Genomic DNA, 26,418 nt, shown 5'->3' on the forward strand with positions numbered 1-26,418 from the left:
GTAGACACACTAAGAATTGTCATAATCTGACGTTGATATATAGTCTCTACAGATAAGATTTGACATATGGAAAAATCATTGGTACTAAAGTGATAATGTTCAACTAAGTTACCTACTAGGTGTTATAGTGTGATCAAGTGAAAGATGATGATTTAAGGATGATCACACTATAATTAGTGTGGTCATCTCCAAATATAATTATTCTCACGAAAGGTAAATAACTTTCATGGAGGTTATGATAAGTGATAAAATATAACTTTTCATCAAGAGTTATATCAAGACTCTATAAATAGAGTAAAAGTCCTCCATAGAATTTTCACCCTAATGGGAGACTTCCAAAAGATCTTTATATATATATATACACACACACGATAAGAGTGTTATAGTTTTGGTAGAGCAAAAATCAGTGAAGCTAAAGCAGATTGCGTGGCCCATTTTGGATTAGCCTCAAGCAAGTCTACACTATACAGCCACGCATAGGACATAAGGATGTTGACTGTTGAGCCTTGCGAGCTGCGAGCAAATAGAGCTTGGTTTGTTTCTTTAATTTTCGTGTCCCACACCGGATAGGCAACACAAGAGCAACGCAGAGGCAAGCTATAAAAGGAGAAGCAAGCAACAAAACAAATCATACCTTTCTCGGCCTTTTGGCTAAGATCAAGTGTAGTATCTGTTCTTATCAGTTTAATATCTGATACGTGGCCCATCGGGCCACATGATATTAAATTAATTTTTTTAGGGGGGGAGTCCATTACGGTAGCTTGCTACTGGGCCTCTCAGGCGTCGCCCATGCGTTGCACTAAAGCACGGGCCTGGCGCACCCCTCCCAAACAAAGTCTTAAGTTTTATTGAATAAATTTTTATGGGATAATGTAGGTATAATTTTTCTCTCTTGCCTTCAGAATCTCAGCGCTTCCCTGCAATATCCAAATTGGATGTATATGAATCTTTAGGACGGGGAAGAACAAAGAAGACCCACTTTGCCTATTTTTGGAGTTGCTGTCTTTACGTGTAGAAGTTTTGTGATTTCTGAGATAGTGTTTTTGGTTGATTCATAGGAGGATCGTGGACAGGGATGTTCATGGAATCATGGGATTGTAATTTGTGTCAGTTATTTTAGAAAAAAGAAAAAAGGCAAAAGCTTTATTATTGTGTACGTGTATTGGTATTAGGTTAAGACTAACACTTGTACTTTTACACAAGGGTTTCAATTTTTTGTTTTAATTGGGAAATTCTCTTATTATTTTGAGCTTTGACCATTTGATAGATGAGACTGTTCGTTGGCATGTAAAAAAGAAAAAGAAAGGGGTGGAGGGATGACTTTACCATCCAACATGTAAATAATAATAATAAAAAAAGTTGAAAAAAAAGGAGTGGTGGTGGAGGGGTGACTCCACCCCCATGGAGTGTCATACATTACTCCCTAGTCCCTACAAATGGGTGAATGGTTCTCTGTTAAGGGCCACCTCCAAACTGCTAGAGGTTAGTTGTGCAAGTCACCGCTTTTGTTGCGTTGTAGGGTAGTTGCACAAGTCATCGCCAACATTGAATTGAAGGGTAGTGTTGGTAATTGTACCTCAATACATAAAGTGGAGCTGGTCCATATAATACCAAGAGTTGTATCTCTTAGAATTTGTAACTTTCATAACCAAGAGTTGTCTTTTGGTTGGTTATAAATTACCCATGGGATGAAAGTTAAAATATCAAATTATTCATTCAATTATTTCAGAATTCAAAATTCTGAATCTCTCTCAATTTTCTCTTCCATTCTCTCTCAAATAGCATTTAGGTTATATGCATATGTGTTTTGTTCTTATAATAAAACACCACAATTGAATTCTTTTAAATTTGGACGTAAGAGGTATCATTATACAGTGTAGAACATTTACCAAAAAAATCGTGTTTGTGAGTTCTAGAAGAAAATGTACACACTATAGAACCCTACGATTTTATGTTTATGTTTTTCCAACAGGTAGCCATGTGAGCCACTCGCATTAGTGGAGGCGGCAGGGATAGCGCTTAGGTTTATTTATAATTATTATTATGAAAATATGTGGTATGATGACATAAATTTTGATACATTGGCACAATTAATTAATTGGTTTTACGTAAAATATGTCAATTGGTACTTCAACTGTTAAAAACGTACAGATGCAGAATTGAAGTACAAATACATCCTCCTCCAAACTCCATTGTAACTACAATCATACCTTTGGTGCTCTTAATTTTTAGAAACAAATATCTTCCTAATGGGGTGCTAATTAGTGTAGCATTTCAAGCTTTTTAAGATTTTGGGTGTGTTTTTAAACAAAATTCCAAAAAGTGCAAGTGCGTTTGAAAAAATTGGCGATTTTAGCAGGTAAAGAAAATGTTTTTTTTTTTGAAATACATGATTTTAAGGGTACAATCGCAATTTTATCACATGCTTAATGAAGTTTAAAAATTGTGTTTTTATTAACTATATTTTAAAATTATTATTTTTTAAACCCATATTTTGAATGAATCATAGTTTTATGTAGGACTGTCGGATGAGGATCCGCATCACTAGCTAGCAATTTGGGCAGTTTTTGTGAGAGAGATCAAATAATGTAGAATTCAGTTGCCCAAATAAACTTTGAGCAGTCTGACTACTTACTCGAGCAGCTGGATCACTCTCTCACAAAATGTGTCCAATTTGAACACCTAATTGTTGTATAGATTCCAATTCATAAGTGTTTTTATATTTTCTTTTCTTATTTTTTGGAAAAGATATCATGTGATTTGGTACTTTGATATTTTGATTCATATACACTTCCACAACTTCATCCCAAAGAATGACAAATCTTTGCCGGTTGTCTCTTTTTTGGCTTTTCAATTTTAATATTTCCAACAACAACTTGATCAATTGTAGATCTTTTGCACAATCAGATGATATCTTCCCCTATATATAATATGAAAGTAGATGAGACAGTGAGATCAAATAATGGCTGCGTTCCACGTAAGTTGGGCTTTGAGTCTGTTTGTAACTGCATTAGAGAGCTTAAAATATACTTTTAGTATCTAAAAAGTCGTGCCAAATAAAAGCCGGCATGTTTGGTAAAAAATTCTAAAAATACTTTTTAATTTTTTTTTTAACTCTAAAAATAGCCAAAACCTAAAAGTTATATTTCTCAAATGCAATCCCAAACAAAATTTTTGTAAACAATGACTAATTGAATCCCTACACATCATCATTTGTCCCCACCCTGGATGCATTTATCTCCTCAAAAGGTTGTTTTGTAACCAGATCGAGATCTCTTATAATTAATTGATGGAATTATATATAATTTGGACACCTTTTCATGGAAGGTGGTTATAAAATTCAGCTGATTTAAGCAGTATAATGTGCAAGATCTATTTGTCTTTTCTTTTCTTCTTTTTTTTTCCTATTCAAAGCGGGAGAGAGGGAATGCAAGATCTATCTATCATAGTCAAGTAAATCCCACTATCCCTCTCTTTGTAGAGCAGTTCGAGTCGCTGGAGATTCTCATCCAGCATAAGAGGCTTCCTTTCGCATTATATGCAATTTGGACAGCTTTATTAAAAAAAAAAAACAAGTTCTAAAGCTCATTTATTCTGAGTGGTTTAAGGTGCAACGTTCATGTATTCTAGACAAGTGGATCTTACAACTTCCTCCCTCTTTGTGAAACTATCCGAATTTGAAGAGAGTTTTTAGGAGGCTATGTTTGGAATTGGAATCCGAAACACCACAAATTATTGGTTTCAATCTTATTAAAATATTAATTTAATAATTAAATTTACTATCTTTAATTAATTTAAATTTTAAGAATAACAAATGATTCACGTGGTATATATATATATATATATATATCAAATTCATAATCTCAATTTAAACCTTAATTTTATAATATTTCTCTCATTTCAAATATTAAATTCACATTTTTCTATCTATTACCTAACCTTTTTAAGGAGGAAAAAAAAAAAAAAAATTTAACTAGCCTAAAACACAAAAACAAATACAACATGCATCATATTCATATAGTTGTGTTTCAAATTCAATAACATGTAACATATAGACGATGAATTAAAAACTACATAAAAGACAAATCAAAGACAAGATCATGTGCAAACAGTAGATCACAAGTGCACAACACAATTTTCTGGAGGGTTGTGCCGTCACTTGTGCATGGCCAGAAAATTGGATATCTTTTTGAACTTTCAGAGGCTCGATCTACTTGGGGATCCGACGGTGGAGAGTGAAAATGGAGAGCCAGATGAGCAGGACAAGCACAAACGAAGCGAACAAGGAGACAGCAAGGGAGCCTGCCATATGCCTGCAAAATTTGTCGAAGGTGTTGCACACCTTACCCCAGTGCACGTGTTCGTTGCCTTTTAACCCCACATATGCAATACCACCTGCAGAGCCCATTGCTGAAGCTACCAGCCCTAATATCAACTGCATCACAAGTAATGTATATTAATTGTACATGGATTAGATATATAATCCTCATATATATATATATATATATATATATATATATATATATATATATGCAAAGAATATTGAAAAAGAAAGCTTAATTACCACATCCCAAACTGCAAAATGGAGCATGAACTTTGTTGAGGAGATTGGTTTGAACAGGACGGAGATTGATGCCAATATTGTAATGATACTATAGAGGCCAGTTACGGAAAGCGCCACCACAAAGTATCTGTATGAAATATTTAATTGGAATGTGAAGTGAATTGATAGAATTAATGTTCGAGTTGATGACTTTTGGCTATACACCATGTTTAATAATCATTTATCCTAAAACGTTAAGCTGATAAAATATAATAAATTTAATTATATAAAAAATTCGCAGTTTTAAATTGCGGGTAAAGAGATGTATTTTTAAAAATGCATCATTTTAAGAGTAATGCTACACAATATCATCCTTATATTATCCCAAAGCTTATAGGGTGTGGTTTTCCAACAAAAATATCCATTTTCATGCATCGGTACACATGCTAGTGAATTACCACATCACACTTGCTTTAGGGGTAATACAAAGGTGATGTATAGATTTTTAAATGTCGAACCACGATTAAAGGCTTAAGTGTATTTTTAAATATTATATTTTTATTAATTATGTTTTAAAATTGTTATTTTTTTCATACCACACATTTTAAAATTGATCATAGACGAAAGGGATGCTAGGCTTGTTTGGATGTGTGATATTTTTGTATTATTTTTAAAACTGTGAATACTGAAGAGAAAAAAATAATTGATATTATCTTTAAATGGTATAAATAATATAAATATAATTTTTTTAAAAAATTATTACAAAAACAAAAGCAAAACATAAAAAAATAAATAAATAAATTGGGGGGGTTTTCAATCACCCCAAGTGTTTGGGGATGGTCAGGCCACACCTAGGTGTCTGGGGTGGCCAGGCCACCTCCAAAACTAATGGGGGTGGATCGGTTACCACTGAAAACCTCTCAGGACTACTTCTAGACTCTTAAGGATAGTCTGGCCACCAACCCCAAATATATATAAAATTTTGAGGTCAAAATTATAGTTTTTAGTCAATTGGCCCTTACCCAAGCTAGAAAAAAATAAAAATTGACCCTACTCATAATTTTTTTGGCCTTACCTTATAAAAATTTTGGCCCACCCACAAATGTTTTTGGCCCTATTGCTCATAATATTCAAAAAATATTTTGGGTCATACCGATTAAAACCTAAAAGATGATTACTCATTCTCAAATCTTTTGGTCATTACCCATTAAAAACTGTAGTAACCCTACTTTTAGCTCTAACCCATTAAGATGATTACCCATTTGAGATTTGGCCCTAGCTACCAACTAAATTTTATCTTTCCCGAGCATTCTGTTGTACATCTCATTACCTTTCTAACCCTAAACAAGCACAAGTCCAAAATCAAGAACTTAAAATTTGAAATTTAAAGCTTACTTTTCTATACTGATTCAATTTTCCAAATGAAAAAACACAATTTGCAACACAGAAGCGGTGCAAGGTAATTTGTTTTTATCTTAAACGTGGTTTGAACTCACTCAGTTCTCGTCTCATAGTTATTGTTTTTTTTTTTCGTGTGATTTTCAATTTGGGTCTTTAATTTTATTTATTTTTTATTTTTTATTTTAGTTTATGCCCTAGTGTATACTTAACCAGTTGGAGATTTTCTTGAGCAATTGAAGCACTATCTTAGATGATATATATATATATATATATATAAAGCTTATGTCTTGGCACATGCCCATAATACTTTCTGGCTGTGTCCATGTATGCCCCTATACTATAGTCTTTCTTGCATTCATGGATATGTAACAATTTCATACACATAATCAGACCCAAAAGTTTGTCTAATTAATAAGAGTGCATAGTCTTTCTTGCATGCATGGATATGTAACAATTTCATACACATAATCAGACCCAAAAGTTTGTCTAATTACTAAGAGTGCATGGCGTAGTGCAACTTACATGAAAGCTGGGGATTGATTAAACTTGGCCTTGAGATTTATTCCTAACCCGGGAATTAGCTTCGTTTGGTCACTAGTGACTACCACAAGGACAGCAGTCAGCACCGATGCAAACAATAAGACCCTGAGGGCCACATTCACAGCAAAATACTGCTCGGCAGGCTGCGGGGGTGGCCGGACTTCCTTGTAGTATTCCGTGCCAGGCTTATCAGTGGAAGCCATGGGACGTGGCTAGTTAATGGTATTGCAAGTAATATAGCTAGCTAGTCTTATTGTAAGAGATGGTGTTGGATAAGAGAAAGATGAACAATATGTGTATATATATATATATCAGAGCCCTCCCATTTCGTCTAATACAACAAGAAGCAATGACGGATATAGGTAGTGATGGAAGGGGCGCTTGAAGCTATTCTTATAGACTCTTGCCCTTATATAATTAGACTCATTCAGCCCAGACCTCCGAAAAGTTTGGAGGATTAAATGAAATGCAACTATTAGGTCGTTGTACTAGTTAGTTTTGTAGGGGCTCCAACAACTTTTAGGAGGTTTGGGCCGAATGAGTTTAATTATATAGGGGCAATAGTCTATAAGAATAGTTTTGGGCTTAAAAAAACTTAAGTTTTTGGTTTTTTAAGTAAAAAAAGTAGTTGTAGGGGCACGTCCTTGCCCGCCTCTATCCATATCTTCCCCCTGCCTTAAAAATTGAGATGCCTTCAAATTTGGGCTATTCTCTAACTAAATCAACCCAGCCAAAAAACTAAGATTCAATTTTAAAATGACACATTTGATAACGCTTTTTATCTCTCACCCTTCAAATTTTCTTCTTCTTCCTCGTTGCTACTAGGTTGAAGCAATGGAATCTGAAAGTGAAAGCTCTCTTACGCTTAGAGTCTCAGACTACTCTGTAGTAGGGTCTTATAACCGTCCGCTGACCGCCTATATATATATATTACCGTATTACCGTAAAAACGACGTCATTTTTATTTTATTTTTATTTTTTTAAATAGCGGTTCTAGCATCCATACTTTGCGATTTCTCTTCGTCTTTCTCTTCTTCTCCATCTGTAAGTTTTTTTTTCTTCTTTCTAACAAGTTAATAGTCCTTTCATATTATATGGAGTCGCGTAGGCTTTCATAGCAATGAAAATTTAATGCATAGCCAATGGTCTGACCGCTAGTGTGAATGCGTGTAGTGTAGATAGATTAATAATTGTTAAATTACACTTGACACTTATTAGAACAGATTGAAAAAAATTTCATCCAAATCAATTTGAAGAAAATTTGTGTCCAGTTAATAATCCTTTCATATTACATGGAGCCGTATAGGCATTCATTGCAATGAAAATTTAATGCATAGCCAATGGTCTGGCTGCAAGTGTGACTGCGTGTAGTGTGGATAGATTGGTCATAGTGTTGGGTAAGCTCCATAATCATAGCTTCATTTGCAGCATTTCATTTAATGCTCAAAACATGGCTACCAACTCAAGAACAGGATCATCTCCAGTTCATTTTGGACTAGAGAATATTTAGTTCATGGTTAGAATTTCTTCTTAGAAATTTTAGAGCCACAAATGAGATACATGTCCCTTTAGCAAAAAATAATAATAAAATATTATTTCATATTAAAAAAAAAAAAAAAAAAAGAGGGGTGGTTGGCCACCTCATCTTAGGCATAAGAGGTGGTTAGACGACCCTATTTTAATTGCTCAAGCCACTCCCAATGGCTAGCCAGGGGTGCCCGGACCACCCCATGGCCCCCTATAGCCAAACTAAAAAAAAAAAAAAATCGTTTAGCCCTTGAAGGTAGCCGGACCACCCCAAGGGCCACCCTATGGCCATTGGGGGTGGTCCGGCCATCCCCAAGGGCCAAATGGGAGACTTCCGAAAGATATATATATATATATATATATATATATATATAAAAGAGTGTTATAGTTTTGGTAGAGCAAAAATCAGTGAAGCTAAAGCCGATTGCGCGGCCAATTTTGGATTAGCCTCAAGCAAGTCTACACCGTACAGCCACGCATAGTATAAGGATGTTGAGCCTTGCGAGTTGCGAGCAAATAGAGCTTGGTTTGTTTCTTTAGTTTTCGTCTCCCACACCGTATAGGCAACACAAGAGCAACGCAGAGGCAAGCTATAAAAGGAGAAGCAAGCCACGTTGCAAGTCATACCTTTCTCGGCCTTTTGGCTAAGATCAAGTGTAGTATCTGTTCTTATCAGTTTAATATCTGATACGTGGCCCATCGGGCCACATGATATTAAATTAATCTTTTTAGGGGGAGAGTCCATAACAGTAGCTTGCTACTGGGCCTCTCACGCGTCGCCCATGCGTTGCACTAAAGCACGGGCCTGGCGCACCCCTCCCAAACAAAGTCTTAAGTTTTTATTGGATTTTCAAATCAATGTGGTTCATTTTACATTCTCCTAATTGGCTCAAGTATGTTATATATTTGGACATCTATTGGGCTTGTTTGCGTGTATATATCAATCTCTAGGATCCGGAAGAATAACAAAGAAGACCCAGTTTGTGATTTCTCAGATGAGGGGTTTTTGGTTGATTCACAAGAGGGTTGTGGAAAGGAAGTCTGATTAGGAGGAAGCAGGTGGATTTTTTTTTTTTTTTTTTTTTTTTTTTTTTTTTTTTTCTGCTCGAGCCCTCCCATGTTGTATGAAATTCCGATTTGAGATTTTTTTAAAACTGAGAATGGCCATTTGCTGTATATATTCACAATTATGAAGCAGTCAAGCCACTATTCCAGAACGGAGTTTAAGAATTACTCTTTATACAGCAACAAAGAATGGCCACAAACTGAGAATATATAAACCATTCAATCCTATGTATGTAGTGGAGAGAGTAGTCAACCCTCTTTTTGTTTGGGACCTTCACTCCTCCAACACGAACAGATTTGATGCTTAGACCACCAACCTACTGAGAATAGATGAGACTATATGAAGAAAGGTAAAGAGCCGCGAAAAAAAACATTGGTAAAGAAATGGATGTAGAGGCATTATAGGGCGTGGTCAGCTATAATTTGAAGAAAATAACGGTTTAAAGAATGATATTCTAATGCTCTAATGGGTTGTATGGATCCTTCACAGTTCACCACCAGAGTCATTATTAATGGAGTTATGTTACACATCATTTTTCTAACTATTTCTCATCTCTTTTCTTTCTTTCTTTCTTTATTTTTTTGGCAAAATTACCATCATATTTGTAGGACCACATATAGATCCAACAAATCAAATGGTGAATTTATTCATTCACCATACAAAGATGGACGAAAAATGAATTTTATTATTTCTCTTATTAATCCCCTGGACCATTTTTTTTGGGGGAGGGGGGGCGAGGGCACTTAAATCATTGGTTGGGCAAGCTCTTCCCAATGTGCAACCTCATCTAAGAAGTAAGCATTGTCTAGAAAGAAAAGTGAAATCAGTCACCTTCCTGGTTTTTAAGAGCATCCTCAATAAGTTCTCTAAAATCAACTCTTAGCTAAAATTTGGTTAAATTCTTAAACACACAGAAAGATAAAAAAAAAAAAAGAAAAAAGAAAAAAGACAAAAAAAACAGAAGTTCTATCAAGTTCTCTATTCCTTTCTCTATTTTCGTGCTTGTCATATCTCTCCCATATTTGGAGAACAAAATCATTTCTCTACTCTATTTTTTATGTTTTTATATTTTCCCTTACTCTCTCTCTCTCTCTCTCTCTCTCTCACCTTTATGAGTTTGTAACTTTGTGGGGGTGCGTTTGAGAATAAAAAATAAATGAAGCTAGAATAAAAATTATATTTAAATAGAATATAGTAAAATTTATAGAGTTTATTATTTGGTACTTTTGCATAGCTACTAGTTAAACTAAAAAAATAGATTTTTTAGCTAAAATTCAAAGAAATTTTAGAAAGCTCATCGAAGATGCTCTAAGATGGTCAAGATTACACCTTATTTTGAGGAACACTGCTACTTTTCTTAAGAGCAACCTTTGTTCAGAGCGCCGCAGCCGCACAGGTAAGGTACCCCTAGGTTAGGGGAGGAGGGATGGCCGTTGGCAGCCTCCCTCCTCCCCTCACCCTCTTTGCACCGGGTGCTAGCAGTTTACCTGATGCCCCTAGTCTCGTTGCCACCTCCCTCCCCCTTCTCTGCTGCCCTTTTCACCCTCTGTTCCATTTTTTTTCTCTAGCGTGGCCCTTCTCCCTTTGCTGCTGTGGCTACCTAGTCTTTCTCCACCTTGCCACTTTTCTCCCCCGCCATCACCATCTTCCGCGTCTTTTGCTTGGTCGGGCTTGGCTTTGGATCTGTTCGTCTTTGCCCGATCTACCGCTCTTCGCCTGGTCCACCTCGATGCGTGCCCCACCACCTTGCTAACCGGATCCACTTGTGCGCATCCCACTTTTTGCACTGGATCTGTCTCTTCGGTTGTGGTTTGATTTTTATTCCCTCCGGCTGTGGGTTGATTTCGTTTCTGGTTTGATTTATTTGCATTCCTTTTTCTGCCTGTTTATTTGTCGTTTATCTTGGTGTGTTGTTATTTATTGCTTTTGCTTGTTTGACACTTTGTGGGTGCTACTTTTGGCGGATTCACTCAAACTCTCCCCCCCCAGTTTGTTTGTGTACGCCACCGATCTCTTCAATGCACGCTTTGCCTCCTATCGTCCGTTGCAGGGTCTTTTCTCGCATCCCCCCGAGATGAGCTTCCAACGCCACCTTCCGTGTCGGTTTCCACCAGCACTTGATCGGCTTTCTTCCAGCTGGCGTTATCCGCATTGTGTGCTTTTCCTTTTTTTTTTTTTTTTTTCTTGTATTGTTGGCTTCCTTTTGTTATTTTTACGTTTATCCTTGCATTTGCTTGTATTTCGGTTTATCCATTTATTTCCCTGTACATTTTTCTCTCTTGTTTTTGCTTATAATAAGGCTATGTCCTCTTTATTTGATCAGTCTATTACTGCTTTGGTCTAGACCCTTGAGTTGTAGATGTGAATGATATCCTGGCGTTCAGGTCGAAGAGGATGAATTTTGGCATAAAAGTTCTTTGCTCTCATGGCTAAGGAATAAGCGCTACCTATGCATTGAATTGTGTCCATTTTGGTGCAGATTTGATATTAAACCTGATGAATAGTCATGGATTAGAGGATGATGTTTGTTATGGTTGATTAGTATGCTGTTGACTCTTGTATCTTTAGCTTCGGCTATGATTTGCTTCATAATTTTTTGCTCTGTTTGTAAGAGCTCTTGCTTGCAACTTTTATCAATGAATGAGTATGAAATGTTTCCCTTAAAAAAAAAAAATGCTGGCTAATTGTGCACCAAAACATTTTCCCATATGTATTGGTTATACTTGGGAGATGTACAACTATGAAAATCCAAACCACCACGAACAATAAAGCTGCACCCATGAGGCTTGGACCGATTTCTAGGCCACCGCTATTAAAGTTAATGCGAAAATACAAAAAATCCAATGCTTACAAATTCAGGAAAAACCGAAAACTTATTCCATGAGGAAATCATAAAACTGAAAGAAGTAAAGTTTGGAAAGAGCTACAAATAAAACACCCTTCAAAGTGAGTTACATGTCAAAACCGAAGAAATGGAGAAGAGAAGCATCCCAATACTTAAGCTTTCTTCTTTCCTGGAATTGCAACTGCCTTACCCTTCCAGGTCCGGGCATTGGTGTGAGTGCGCTGTCCTCTGCATGGTAACCCCTGACTATGCCTTATCCCTCTATAGCTCTGAATCTCCATCAATCTTGCTATGTCCTTTGTCACTTGATTGTGCTGAAAATCCAAGTTCAAATTTTGTGAATAACGTAATAATTTTAACATTTATTGTTTGACATCATTGAGAGAGAGAGAGAGAGAGAGAGAGAGATTTACCAAGTCATGCCCAGTCATGTACCTAGAGAGCTCCTCTCGGAGAGAGTAGGCCTCTCTTCCTGTTAATTCCCTGGCGAGTTTGTTCTCAATGCTAAGCTCGGCGAGAATTTGGCGCGCTCTAGAGCGGCCAATTCCATGAATGTGCTGAAGAGCGATTCTCAGGCGCTTGCCGTCTGGAATCTCCCCAACTCCTCCTCCAATATTAATGCATTGGACACGTACACCATGAAGCTGCATAAAACAGAAGACGCCAACACAACACTCGAAACAGTAATCTTCAACTTGAATGCAAAGTAAATGCATGAAAAGAAAACCTTTCCAATTTCTGAAACTTAAAATTTTAGGTTATTTGGAACCCTGGAAATCTAAAACCTTAACCTGCCTAAGCTTGAACTACATAGACCATAAAATAGACACAAACGATATGGCAATAACATGAAAACCAAATCTTATCATGGTGAATCTATTACTCTGGTAGACATCAGATTGAACTCTATTGTTTGGAATAAAATTAGCAAAGAAGTGATAGGATCCTATATTATTTTTTGGAATATGAAAGAAATGAATTCAATTTACTTATTTTCCGAAACCATCCTTGGCTAACTGTTTAAAGATTTTTTTTTTGATAAATAAACTGTTTAAAGATTTATACAATGATATGAACAATTCTTCCACTCTATTGACCACCATCTTCTATTTTAATATGGTATGAATTCACTAGCAAATTGCTGGCTCTAAAAAACAAAATAAAATTCGTGTGGTGCAGCTGAGTTTTGGTCCTCCACATGTTTCATTCTAACAAAAGAATACATGCATGGTTTACCTTAAGAAAATCAATTCTGCTTGTGGTTAAAGTACTTAAACACAGAGGAAAGGAAACAGAACTCCGAAATAATTGTCACCCTAACTAACCCCACCTATTTCTAATTTTCTACTTTATCTTCTTACTTCTCACTTCTCACCAACCATTTTGCCACCCACCACAAGACTTCCATTCCAGATGCATAAAGGGAGTGCATAAGCTTCGAGCATCTCCAATACCCCGAATTGGTGCCTCCACCACTTTCCTCTTGTCCAACCTCATGGCTTTCTTGTCCAAATTGGCCACTCCCACGGCCTCCAATTTGAAACACTTCTCTCAAACCTAACCGTCCCCAAACTTCAATGGACTTGGCAGACCCATCTACGATAGGAGGGACATCAAAACACATGAATTATATGTTCTTCTTTTCATTTTTTCTTCTTTTTTGTTTTTTTTTTTTGTTTTTTTTTTTTGTTTTGTTTTGGCAAATGAGGAATGAATTACTCCGGAATCAACAACAAACAAGAAAAAAAAAATATAAGACCCTTCAACCCTGTTTGGAAGCCGAGCACATAGGTTGAGAAAGACAATTGTTAGACACCTATTTAATATTTATCATGATATATTTCCTCGGCAAGCAAACAAAGAATAAGAATTTGAATATAAAAAAACGAAGCGAACCAAAAAGCGTCACAGACAAGCAAAGACCAGACCCACAAGTACCCTAGTGACCCATTTCTGTTTGCAAGCATTTCAGATTAACAAGACATAAGAGAAGAGAGAACATAATTCAAAAATGCATAAACCCAAAACCCTAATTCTTTTTCAATCACAAATGCGATGCAGATTGCAGACAATAACAACGCAAAATCATGTGATAAATGGGGAAAATTGAAGGCAGATTATGGAAACTTACTGATAAATTTTGAAGGAGTCGAAGACCAATCTCGGAAACAGTTCCTACTGATCCACGTAAACCAAGCATGATCCTTGACTCAGCAACACGGGACTCACTACAAGAAAATGAGGAATTAGGGTCCTTTTAGAAAAGTTTACAAACATGAAAAAAGGTAGTTAAAGTAGTGAGTGACCTTTAAATGGAGACACTTGCAAAGGGTATCAAAATTGAAGTCTTTAAATATATTAAAGAGACCTTTTATCCTAAAGGTGTAGAAACCATGACCTTTTACCACAAAAGTCACAATTTTATAGCAAGACCTTTCTCAAAAGGTCTTGCAAATATCACCAACCTTTTATCCCAAAAGGATGTAGAAACTAAGACCTTTCTCAAATGTCACAATTTTATTGCAACCTTTTATCTCAAAATGACTAGAAAACAAGACCTTTCTCAAAGGTCACAATTTTATGGCTCTTTGGAATGGGACAACTTTTACATGCCTTTTGGGTGGGAAAGGCCTAGAATAATAAAACCTGATATAAAATTTTTTTGTTGATATATAAACCCAAATCAAACCAGGTGGTTACTGTTCAAACGGCCTGGATTTTTTAAAATTATTATTATTTTTTATTTATTTATTTTTTTTTCATTTCAAAATTCTCCATTAAAACCTGATATACCCAAATATGAAAACCTGATATATATGCATTTTTTTTCCACATAGTCAATGACACTAAAATTAGAACCACAATGCTTGATATATAATACAATATTGTAGCATTGCACCAAAATGGCTAGCTTAATTACAATGATAAAAGATTGAGTAATGTTGCACCAAAATGGCTAGCTTAATTACAATTACAAAATTTGAGGCTTTGGGTTTACAATAGGAATAACATCCTTCCAAAGTTCAGAAAAGCAAAAGTAGATAACATCCTTCTCAAAAGTAAAGCAAAGTTCAGCAAATAACATCCTTCTCAATTAGCAAAGCAAAAGTTGAGATAGCTATTGGTTTCTTGCACACTAAAACATGTGTCACACGTTGGCTATTGGTGCACACTAAGATTATGACATTAGAAAGAACAGTAATTGTAGTGAAACCTCTTCCATATCCTCTCGTTGGTCTCTTTTCCAAATTTATATCCCCACTGTCTCTCCTTTGTCCACAAACTTCTAGCAAAACCCATGTCAGAAAAGCTATCACAAATGCTACATTGACAACCTCGAAGGAGATATCCATAATGACCAACTCCATATTTTAAAGAACCCTAGTAGAGAAAACAAACGGAATTCCCAAGCTAAGAACTAACAACAAAGGGAGTCCCCTGCATATATAACAGTACCGTAATATCAAAAATGACAAAAAACAGTGACAACCCAATTCAGATAAGTACCTAAAACATTGAAGAAGAAAAAAACAGAATTGAAATGGAAAATATATTCATGAAATCAATACAATATTTGCCTTCCCTTCTTCCATTATAAGCTTTCTTGTTCTCTGCATTATGAGCTTGAAAGGAACTCAAGAATGCATGGGGGGAAGCTTAGAGTTTGAATACTGCTCCAATATTGTGGTCTCCTGATCTTTTTATTTTTTAATAGTTATTTTCAACATTCAGGCATTATGTGGTATGGCTTGTTAGCACATTATTTTGGTGCCATGGTACATGAATTACTTCTTTTCTTATTCCATGCTCAATTGATTCTGTTCTGCACATAAAAACCAGCTTTTACTAAACCATCCATGTAGAATTAGGTTCTCCTAAATCACCATCCTGGCGCTATTTAAATCCCAGAATTTTTCAGAAGTTTATCTTCTTTTAGATTTCCTAAGAAATTTTGATCCTTATGAACCACCATTGAACTGTGAGGTATGTAAGTACGTACTCACACACATATACAGCAACAAATAAACAATTAATGCACTCAAAATAAAATAAATTTGTTCTTAAGTAGAGGCTAAAGTTTGAAGCTTCAAAAAAATATACCAATACAAATTACGGAGGACAACTGAGAACGAAACTACAAACATGAATTATTTGAAAGAAAGGGAAATTATTGAGAACAACATTTCACCTTGACTAAACGTTTTTTTTTATGTCGGGGAGACCCACCCATGCAGAGTAAATCCCGATCCCGCCGCACCCTCGGAAGTAATGTGAAATTCCTAATGTTATTCAATGGCCGTGAGTGTATAGAAATGCACCTTCTCTTCAATAGCCGTGAAATCCCTAATGTTATTCAGTGGCCGTGAGTGTATAGAAATGCACCTTCTCTTCAATAGCCGTGAAATCCCTAATGTTATTCAATGGCCGTGAGTGTATAGAAATGCACCTTCTCTTCTATGGCCGTGAAATCCATAATGTTATTCAATGGCCGTGAATATATAAAAATGCACCTTCTCTTCAATGGCTGTGAAATCCCTAATGTTATTCAAGGGAATGTATAGAAATGATTAAGCAATGAGAGAGAGTGGGAAGGGAGAAGGGAGGGGAGGATGAGAGAGCTGGGAGAGACTCACATATGTGCTCGTATTTGGTGCAGAGAGCTCCGAGCTGGCCGTGGACAGAAGTGGTCGTAAGTGCTGGCAGTATCGTTCCGGCGAAGCAATGGCGTGATCTGAGCTTCTCCTTCAGAGCTCCAAGCTACGTGTGATGGTATACCAAGATTGTGTGACAAAGAGACGGCCTCTCCCTGTAATTTAGGGTATTCTACGCTTGATTGAGAGAAAGAGAGGCAAAGGGCTATTTTTTAATTAAATCAAGGATTTTATTCATTTTTTTCATTAAAGAGAGGCCAAGGAAAAGGCAAAGGTCCTCTAAGTCCAATACTAAACTCAAAAATAACATTAATTTCATTAGAATTCATAAGTCTAGGGATGGTATCGGTTTGATTTGGAAAATCATTTTCGGTCGATTAACCGAAATTGTCAGTTAAATCAGTTAATTCACCGATTACATTTCAATAACAAAGTATTTCAAAATTTTCGATCGGTTAATCAATTAAACGTGAGCCTTTTTAAATGGGCCAATGCTATTTTTAAATTGGCCAAAAATTGGTTCTTTTGGGAGCTCAAAATTATTATTATTATTATTTGGCTAAAAAGACAAAAATAACTTATTAAACATGTTTTTTTGGACTAAGATCAATCTTGAGGGCCCAAATTTGTTTTTTGGGCAAAAAATAACTTATTGAACATGTTTTTTGGGCTAAATAACAAATTTAATGTATAGGATTGGAGCTTTAAAGAAGGTTTTAAATTCGTTTTTCCAGTTCAGTCCTAAAGTGTAAAGTTCTTTCTGTTCTCATGGTTTTAAATTGGTATGCAGTTCACAAATTGGTTACAAAAATGGGTAGATTCAGACAATCCCATGTAGGCCTTGTAATAATCAAATGCTAATTAACACTAATTAAACAGTAGAGGAATGATTGATTATATAAACACCTCTGGCCATTGCTTTGCTCAAGCGTAGTGAAAAAAACTTTTCTCTAACAATCAGAGAACCTGAAAATAGAAATTTAAAGAAAGAAGTTCTTCTGACCTATGCCTACTAGTGCCAATAGATGGTTACACATGGCTCTATTTGTAGATATATCAATATGAAATGAACCAAGAATGACTCAGATATATCAACTTCTAGGGACTTTAGTTGAACAGACATGTCCATCATTTCCATAATGTGCTCTTGCACACTTCTGGAATTGTCGAAGGTTTTGCTTGAAAGTTTCTTCATTCGGGTGTTGGCTAAGGCCTTATCGGCACTCACAAATTGTTCCTCAACGGCCTGAATAAATTCTTTTGCCTTATAGCATTTTGGGATATAACCCTTAATGACATAATATTTCATTAACATGAGACTTAAGCGATTAGATCGATCCCACCGTTCAAGCTACGCAATCTCTTGTGGTGTACTTATGTCCGTGAGGGTGGGTGGTTCGTCCACACGAAGCGCCAAGTCAAGTTTTATACACCCCAAATAAAAAAGCAAATTTTATTTCCATTCAGAAAAGTTATTTCCATTCAGCATTGGAACAGTACTTTTAATAACAGGGTAGGAATAGCTGCAATGATCAAGGAAAATAAAAAATACTTTAATGCTATGAAATTAACCAATGTTAATTTAATAGTAAATTTCAACCTAGCTGTGGGCAAAGGTTGCATCACGCATGAAATTTACTCTTTATGAACAAATCAATATGAAGGTGATGTAAGCAATATTCCCTAAATACAACCAGGTAAGTTCCTAGGTAAGTGAGGGGGGTTACACTGGACACTCTTAAATCCCAAGACTTTCCATATTAATACAGAGTAAATTTCATGCGTGATGCAACTTTTGCCTATAGGTAGGTTGAAATTTACTATTAAATTAGCATTGATTAATTTAAAATAAGGTTAATTCATAGCATTAAAGTATTTTTTATTTTCCTTGATAATTGCAGCTATTCCTACCGCTATTATTGAAAGTACTGTTCTAATGCTGAATTGAAATAACTTTTTTGAATGGAAAGAAAATTTGCTTTTTTATTTGGGGTGTATGGAACTTGACTTGGCGCTCCGTGTAGACGAACCACCCGCCCTCATGGACATAAGTACGCCACAAGAGATTGTTAAGCATGAACGGTGAAAGCGATCTAATTGCTTAAGTCTCATGTTAATGAAATCTCATGTCATTAAGGGCATTAGGGGTTCTATCCCAGAATGCTATAAAGCAAAAAATTATTCAGGCTGTTAAGGAACAATTTGTGAGTTCCGATAAGGTCTTAGCCAGCACCCTAATGAAGAAGCTTTCAAGCAAAACCTTCAACAATTCCAGAAGTGTGCGAGAGCACATTATGGGAATGAGGGACATGTTTGCTCAACTGAAGTCCCTAGAAGTTGATATATCTGAGTCATTCTAGGTTCATTTCATATTGAACTCTCTCCCTTCTGAATATAGTCATTTTAAAATATCTTATAATTCACGTAAGGATAAATGGTCAGTAAATGAACTTCTGGTTTAATTATTTATAATTATAAATAAATACAATTACAGTTTCACCATAATTGTAATTATTAAATAATTGTAATTACTAATTACAATGTTCAAATTATTTATTCCATATAAAGAAATCATGTGAAAACCGAATAACTGATTTGATTTTATTCTGATTTTATTTCTTGACAAAAGGAGAAAAATCAGCTAAACCAACCAGATTGAGAGTTCCTGACTTACCTACAAATAGAGTCATGTGTAACCATCTATTGGCACTGGTAAGCATAGGTCAGAAGAACTTCTATTCTCTAAATTTCTGTTTTTTAGGTTCTCTGATTGTTGCAGAAAAGTTTTTTTCACTTTACTTGAGCAAAGCAATGGCTGGAGGTATTTATATAATCAATCATTTCCCTGCTGTTTAATTAGTGTTAATTAACATTTGATTATTACAAGCCCTACATGTGGTATCAGAGCATACCTCCAGTATCAAAGAATGATTCATTTAGGAAAATTGTGGCATTAGTAGCTTATTTTGATCTAGAGTTACATCAAATGGATGTGAAAACAACCTTTCTAAATGGCGATCCTGAAGAGGAGGTTTACATGAAACAACCTGAAGGTTTTGATGATAACACTCAGAGAGCTTGCAAACTAAAGAAATCTATTTATGGGATAAAACAAGCCTTCAGTCAATGGTATATCAAATTTCACAAGGTTATTACCTCATATGGTTTTATTGAGAACTTTGTTGATCAATGTATATACCTTAAGGTCAGTGGGAGTAAAGTAATTTCTAGTCCTGTATGTAGATGATATGGTTTTATTGAGAACTTTGCTTGCATGTAATGATTTAGGTTTGCTACACAAGACCAAACAATTCCTCTCTCAAAAAATTTGAAATGAAGGATTTGGGTGAAGCCTCTTATGTCATTGGCATAAAGATTCATAGGGATAGAAAACAAAGAATATTAAAACTGTCTCAAAATGCCTACATTGAAAAAGTTTTAGAGAGATACAGACTGAAGAACTATTTAGCTTCTGCAGCACCTATCATTAAAAGGGATAAATTCAGTAATGATCAATGTCCCCGAAATGCATTGGAAGAAGAGCAAATGAAAAATATTCTATATGCATTTGTAGTCGGCAGCCTATTGTATGCACATGTTTGCACTAGACCTGACATTGCAATGACAGTTGGAATGCTAAGTCAATATCAAAGCAACCCAGGATTTGAACATTGGAAAGCTGCAAAGAAAGTCATGTGGTATTTGCAAGGAACCAATGACTACAGTTTGACATACAGACACACTGACCATTTGGATTGGATATTTAAATTCAGATTTTGTTGGATGTGTAGATAGCAGGAAGTCTACTTAAGGGTATATCTTTCTTCTTGCTGGAGGGACTATATCCTAGAGAAGCAACAAGCAAACTATAGTCGCTACATCTACAATGAAGACAAAATTTATTGCGTGCTATGAAGCCACTACATAGGCATTATGGTTGAGAAATTTTGTTGGTGGTCTCAAAATTGTCGATTCTATATAGAGACCAGTCACAATCTTATGTGATAATCGAGCTGCCATTTTCATCTCAAAGAATAATAAAAGTGGAAGCAGAGGTAAGCATATCAACATCAAGTACCTTCATGTGAGAGAGAACATTAAAAGGCATGAAGTGTTAATTGCATATAGGTACTGAATTGATGATTGTAGATTCTATGACTAAAGGTTTAGTGGTAAAGCTGTTTAAAAGTCATGTGGAGCATACGGGGTTCATTGATTCATTTTGTACTTAGTCTTTTTTAGTCTATAGACATCAAGTTACTATAATAAAGTTGGACCCGAATAACTTATGGAAAGTTTATTCATAAAGTTTGATTGCCCATATAGTACTAATTTAGGGAATATTATATATGTAATGCATGGAAGGAGCGGCTTATTATATAAATGTTTTACCCCCATGATTCATGTGTAGCATTCTTTATGTGAGAGAGGATTCCATGAATGGTTGAAATAAATAAAGTAATGGCCATATTGTAGAATCGAACAAAATAAGGAATTATATGTGTCATAAGGGCCAAGTGGGAGAATCTAAGAAATTCCATTCATGGCCCTATGTCACATGTATTATAATTATAAATAAATACAATTACAGTTTCAGGATTCCATGAATGATTGAAATAAATAAAGTAATGGCCATATTGTAAAATCGAACAACATAAGTAATTATATGTGTCATAAGGGCCAAGTGGGAGAATGTAAGAAATTTCATTTATGGCCCTATGTCACATGTATTATAATTATAAATAAATAAAATATTTATTTATAATTATAATAATACATGTATTTATTTATAAGAAACCGTAATTGTATATATTTATAATTATAATACATGTGACATAGGGCCATAAATTGAATTTCTTACATTGGCTGCACCTATGTCACATGTATTATAATTATAAATAAATACAATTATGGTTTCACCATAATTGTAATTATTAAATAATTGTAATTACGATGTTTGATTTTATTATGATTTTATTCCTTGATGGGAGGAAAAAAATCAGCTAACCAACTAAATTGAGGATCCCCGACCTACCTATAAATAGAGCCCAGTGTAACCATCTATTAGCACTGGTAGGCATAGGTCAGAAGAACTTTCTTCTCAAACCTTGGCAAACTTAGAATCTATCAAAGAATAATAAATAAAGTCTCAACTATGCCACCTCCAACATGGATTACCTTCAATTCCTTAAATTTTCTTCCTTTAATAATCAAACAAATTAAAACATAAATATCATGATCAATATAAAAGATTAAAATACCACAAATAATTAATATCAAGTAAGAAAGTAAAAAGAATATAAGATGCAAAAAACTTAATCAAACAACAATCAATCTTCTGAAAAAAAAAAATATATATATATATATATATATATATATATATATATATATATAGCCAATGAATGCAACCCATGCACCCAGACTATACATCATACCTAAAGGTCCTAAAAAACAAAAACCTGACACAAACAGAGAAGAAAAACAAGGGCCCAACAGCAATACAAATTTCAAGAATAATTACAGCAATTAGCAAATCCTTATCCAAAAGAAGAAAATTTATTTGCAGGAAAAATCAAGGTAGCGTAAATCAGATCAAGGTTGCGTAAAAAACTAAAAATCTATCATTTTCATTCCTAAGTATTCCTAAATCCTAATAATATAAACAAACTCGAAAATAAATGCAAAATCAAAGAATCAAGCGTTCAAAATCAAAGAATCAAAATCTAAACCCTCAATTAGTTCAAAAAATAAAAATCAAAGAAAATGAAGTAACTCGAAAAATCTATACCTGAAAAGATGGGAGGCAATGGGAGACGAGAGAGATATACGACGGCTTGCCGCTTGCAACGAGAAAGCGAGAGAGACGACGGTGAAGTTAGGCCACCGGACACGACGGGAGACGAGAGAGAGAGACACACAACGGCTTGCCGCTTGCAACGAGAGAGCGAGAGAGAGTCGACAGACGGCCGCGGAGGGGAGAGAGAGAGAGAGAGAGAGAGAGGCAGCCGGAGAGAGACGGCGGCGCGGCGTGAGAGAGGGGGGCAGGAGGTAGGGCCGCAGGAGAGTGGAGAGTGAAGAGGGCAGCAGGGGCGAGGAGTTAGGAAATGAAAGTTTAATTTATATTCAAGCTTAAAACGACGCCGTTTTGAGTTTCATTTGCAATTTTTTTTTTTTTTTAAAAAAAAATGTCAAAACGATGCCGTTTTACTATGCAAAACCGCTTAACTGAAAAAATAATTTTATACTGATTAACTGAAGCGAGTAATGAGTATAAAAAATTCATACCGATTTTCGAACCACAAAATGAAATAGTGTAATAGTGCAATATTTAGTGCAATATCCATAATGAATAAAATCGGTATAAAAAATCCATAATGAATAGTGCAATATTTAGTCTGTAGTTAATATAGTTTTTTTTTTTAAACCCTTCCACAGAAAAAAAAAAAAAAAAAAAAAAGAAAGAAGACAATTAAGGTCAATGGCTTGAATGGGGAAATTGATCTCTCTACTTCAAATTCCATCAATTTTTTCTCGATAGTGCATTTAGAAGGGGAAAATTGTCCAAATGTTTTTGAGGTTAAAATTTTTGGATAACACTACCCTTCTAAATGCACTAACGGGAGGAAATGGAGTGAATTTGAAATGGAGAGAATCCTTTTCCACCGAATGGTGGGCTATTAAGTCAGTAAATGTAAGAGTCTACTTAGCGAGCTAGCCATAGAAATTGAATGCAAATTATGTTTTAAGGCATGTAATTTTTATTTATAAGTAAAATGAAATGGAGATTATCAATTTCGTAGTCAAAATTTAAAGTTAGTATATTTAACGGTGTAGATGAAGTTAATGTTGACACGTCTTTTAAACAATTTAAATAATGTGAAATTATATAAACCGTTAAATATACCAATTTTAAATTCTAACCATAAAATGAATTATATTCATTTCATTTGAAATAAAGAGTGTTATTGTCCCACCTTTACGACCTTTATAATTTATCATTTTCATCATGTTTACTATATTATCTTTTGGGGTAAAGTTCATATACCCCCTCAAACTACCACCCAATTGACAATGTACCTAAAAAACTATCAATTGTGACAATGTCCCCCCCAAACTTGTCAATGTCCCCCCTAAAGCTAGCAAAAAGATAAAAATGCCTTTATGTATTTCTCAATAAGACAAAAATACCCCTATAAATTCAATAAATAAATTTTTATTATTTTTTTAAAAAACGAAAATTTTAATTTAACAAGAAAGATTTTTTTTTTAAAAAATAATAATAATTTTTTAAACGAAAATTTTTAATTTTTTTTTAAAAACGAATTTTTTTTTTAAACGAATTTTTTTTAAAGCGATTTTTTATTTTAAAAGAAACGGAAATTTTTTATTTTCTTAAACGAAAATTGTTAATTTTTTTAGAAACAGAAATTTTTATTTTAAGAAGTTATAAAAAAAAATATTTTTCATAACAAAAAAAAAAATTAATTTTTTTCTTATACAGTGGATTTTTTTTTTTTTTTTTTAAATTTTAAATTTGCCACCCTTTGGATTTTTTTTTATTTATTTTAGTTTTAGGCTTTTTCTAGAAGTTTTAGTATTTTTGTTTTTATTTTACTAAGGGTAGTTTCGTCATTAGAGGGAACATTGACAATTTTTGGCAGTTTGGGGTGGCAATTGTCACAATTAAAAATTTAGGGGGGACATTGTCAATTGAGTGGTAGTTTGAGGGGGGTATATGGACTTTCCCCTATCATTAATCATGCAAATACTATGCCAATTGGGTACTGGGCCTGGGCCCTTGGTAGGCCCATATAGAGATCAATTGGTCCGATCCATATTGGTATCCCGTCTTGCTAAGTTGGGTCCGCAAATTGGTCCACTAGAGATCAGAAGGAAATAGAATAAAGGCATCCGGAGAGAAAGTATTAACTCTTAACCAAACTTACGGGTAAAGATATAGAGCACGCCCGGCGTGCTTCAACAGTGAAGCATGTCGGCCGTGATTTTTTATTATTATTATTATTTTATTATTTTAATTTTTTTGAAAAAAAAAAAAAAATTAGCTTGGTGTGCTCTGAATCATGGCCCCAAACTTTTTATATGGAAAGACAAAAGAAAGGAAAAGAGATACAGAAAAGCAGAGTAATTGAATTGGCAAAACGAGATGATTCACAGATATCTTGTGGTAAAATTTTTTACAATTTTTTTGAGATTATTTAATTGAAATTGGAGGTGAATAATGACGTAGACAATGTTTGAACTTATGACTTTTGCTCTGACACTATATTAAATCACTTGTTTCAAAAGTTTAAGTTGATGATAAATAGTAAATTTAACCATGTAATTACTTTTAGGAAAAAATACACTTTACCCCTCAAAGTTTGGGGCGATTTTCAATCCAACCATCAATGTTTCAATTTTTGCAATGCACCCCCCCAAACTTGCAAATTTTTTTCAATTCAACTAATTTCATCCAAAAATTCTCATATTACCCATAATTTATTATTTATTATTTTTTATAAAAAAATTAAAAAAAATATATTCGGGGTGGCCGTGGCCACCCCTTTGGCCATCTGGCCATTTTTACAACCCCCAAATTTTCCTTTTTTTTTTAATTTTTATAAAAAATATAAAAAAAAGTAAAAAAAATTAAGGGCAATATGGGAATTTTTGGATGAAATTGGTCGAATTGAAAAAAATTTGCAAGTTTGGGAAGGTGCATTGCAAAAATTGAAACATTGGTGGTTGAATTGAAAATCATCCCAAACTTTGGGGGGGTAAAGTGTAATTTTCCCTTACTTTTAAAACAGTTCAATCTCATTAATTGATAAAACGAGTATAAAGTTCAAACAACACAGAGCAAAACTCTAAAGCAATCATAGCCAAAGCTATGAGGTTACAAGCGTCAAAGATGACGTATTACATTTTAGACTTAGACAAAATTCGCTAACCTATAACTAATTTTCAAATTAAACAGCAGTTTTGAGTCAAATAGACTCAAACCAATGCATAGGTAGCTCTTATTTCTCGACATTGAGGGTAGAGAACCCCAAGCCAAAACTCATTCTCCTCGACCTGAAAGTCAGGATAACGTTCACATCTACAACCTAAAGGTTTAGACCAAATCAATTACCCCGAAGGGCATCAAGCGGGCAGATCGAGAGAGAGGACTGAGCATTATTACAAGTAAAAACAAATTTGATACAGAGAAACAAAATAAGACAGAAAGAACAGAAAAAGGAAAGCCAGACAAAATTATAGGGAAATAACCAACAAAAAAAAAGCACACTAAGAGGATGATAGCAACCGGAAAAAAGAGTCGATCGCGCACTTGCCGGGAACCAAAAATGGAAGGGGGCATTGGAAACTCATCGCGATGGGGTGTGCGAGAAAAAGGCCGAGCAAAGGACGGTGGGCGGCGGAGCAGGCGTGGAGGAGATCGGCGGCGCACTCAAACAGAGGGGGAAGTTTGAGTGAAACCCCATGAGCATCACCCACAAAGAGTACTTAAACAAGCATAAACAACAAAAGTAAACACGGGAAGAAACAAACACAAACTCTATCAAAAACAAGAAAATGAGAGAATACAAGAAAATAAAGAAAAGAAACAAGAAATCCAAAACAGAAACCATGGCGGGGAGGAAGGTTGCCAAGGGAAAATGACCGGAACACGAAGAACCCTGATGGAGTCGAAGAGGATAGGCCGAGGGGCAAGCGTCGACGTGGGTTCGGCAAGGGTAGTAGATCGGGCAAAGAATGGCCGATCCAAAAGCCTAGAGCAAAAAAAGGGGACCAAAGGAGGGGGAAGAGGCGGAGAGGAAGGGAAAGGAAAAAATCACCCAAA

General features: G+C 35.0%; 2 protein-coding genes and 2 non-coding genes across 13 annotated transcripts; 2 read left to right on the plus strand and 2 right to left on the minus strand.

Moving 5' to 3' along the window:
* Window positions 1-630: 630 nt before the first annotated feature.
* Window positions 631-826, plus strand: LOC132168254 (U2 spliceosomal RNA). Its single transcript, XR_009438778.2, has one exon. It is a non-coding gene; the product is annotated as a U2 spliceosomal RNA (small nuclear RNA).
* Window positions 827-4,075: 3,249 nt separating this feature from the next.
* Window positions 4,076-6,687, minus strand: LOC132167962 (CASP-like protein 1D1). The gene is made up of 3 exons (XM_059579017.2): window positions 6,467-6,687; window positions 4,565-4,691; window positions 4,076-4,435 (listed from the first exon to the last, which is right to left on the minus strand). Exons 1-3 carry the CDS (start codon window positions 6,685-6,687, stop codon window positions 4,211-4,213), a joined length of 573 nt encoding a protein of 190 aa, XP_059435000.2. The 3' UTR covers window positions 4,076-4,210.
* Window positions 6,688-8,634: 1,947 nt separating this feature from the next.
* Window positions 8,635-8,830, plus strand: LOC132168257 (U2 spliceosomal RNA). Its single transcript, XR_009438780.2, has one exon. It is a non-coding gene; the product is annotated as a U2 spliceosomal RNA (small nuclear RNA).
* A 3,019-nt stretch (window positions 8,831-11,849) lies between these two features.
* LOC132164432 (small ribosomal subunit protein uS13m) lies at window positions 11,850-22,652 on the minus strand. Of its 10 annotated transcripts, none has more exons than XM_059574970.2 (6): window positions 22,363-22,652; window positions 16,557-16,729; window positions 16,112-16,458; window positions 14,054-14,150; window positions 12,336-12,566; window positions 11,850-12,236 (listed from the first exon to the last, which is right to left on the minus strand). In XM_059574970.2, the coding sequence occupies exons 4-6, from the start codon at window positions 14,120-14,122 to the stop codon at window positions 12,075-12,077; spliced, it is 462 nt and encodes a 153-aa protein (XP_059430953.2). In that variant the 5' UTR covers window positions 14,123-14,150; window positions 16,112-16,458; window positions 16,557-16,729; window positions 22,363-22,652; the 3' UTR covers window positions 11,850-12,074. The 10 variants fall into 10 exon arrangements, with proteins under 10 accessions (XP_059430953.2, XP_059430983.2, XP_059430967.2 ...); XM_059575000.2 differs by lacking the exon at window positions 22,363-22,652 and having other exon boundaries at window positions 16,112-16,330; window positions 16,370-16,447; window positions 16,557-16,787; XM_059574984.2 differs by lacking the exon at window positions 22,363-22,652 and having other exon boundaries at window positions 16,112-16,330; window positions 16,370-16,458; window positions 16,557-16,787.
* Window positions 22,653-26,418: the final 3,766 nt, after the last annotated feature.

This window comes from Corylus avellana, chromosome 2 (genome assembly GCF_965113065.1).
Source record: "Corylus avellana chromosome 2, dhCorAvel1.hap1.2, whole genome shotgun sequence".
NCBI classification, from domain to species: Eukaryota; Viridiplantae; Streptophyta; class Magnoliopsida; order Fagales; family Betulaceae; genus Corylus; species Corylus avellana.

Coding starts and splice junctions, on each gene's coding strand:
- LOC132167962 (XM_059579017.2), bottom strand. CDS start 6,687: ATGGCTTCCACTGATAAGCCTGGCACGGAATACTACAAGGAAGTCCGG. Junction 4,692..6,466: donor AATCAATCCCCAGCTTTCAT/GTAAGTTGCACT, acceptor TATTTCATACAG/ATACTTTGTGGTGGCGCTTT. Junction 4,436..4,564: donor ATTTTGCAGTTTGGGATGTG/GTAATTAAGCTT, acceptor CTTGTGATGCAG/TTGATATTAGGGCTGGTAGC.
- LOC132164432 (XM_059574948.2), bottom strand. CDS start 12,638: ATGCATTTACTTTGCATTCAAGTTGAAGATTACTGTTTCGAGTGTTGT. Junction 12,237..12,335: donor ACATGACTGGGCATGACTTG/GTAAATCTCTCT, acceptor TTGGATTTTCAG/CACAATCAAGTGACAAAGGA.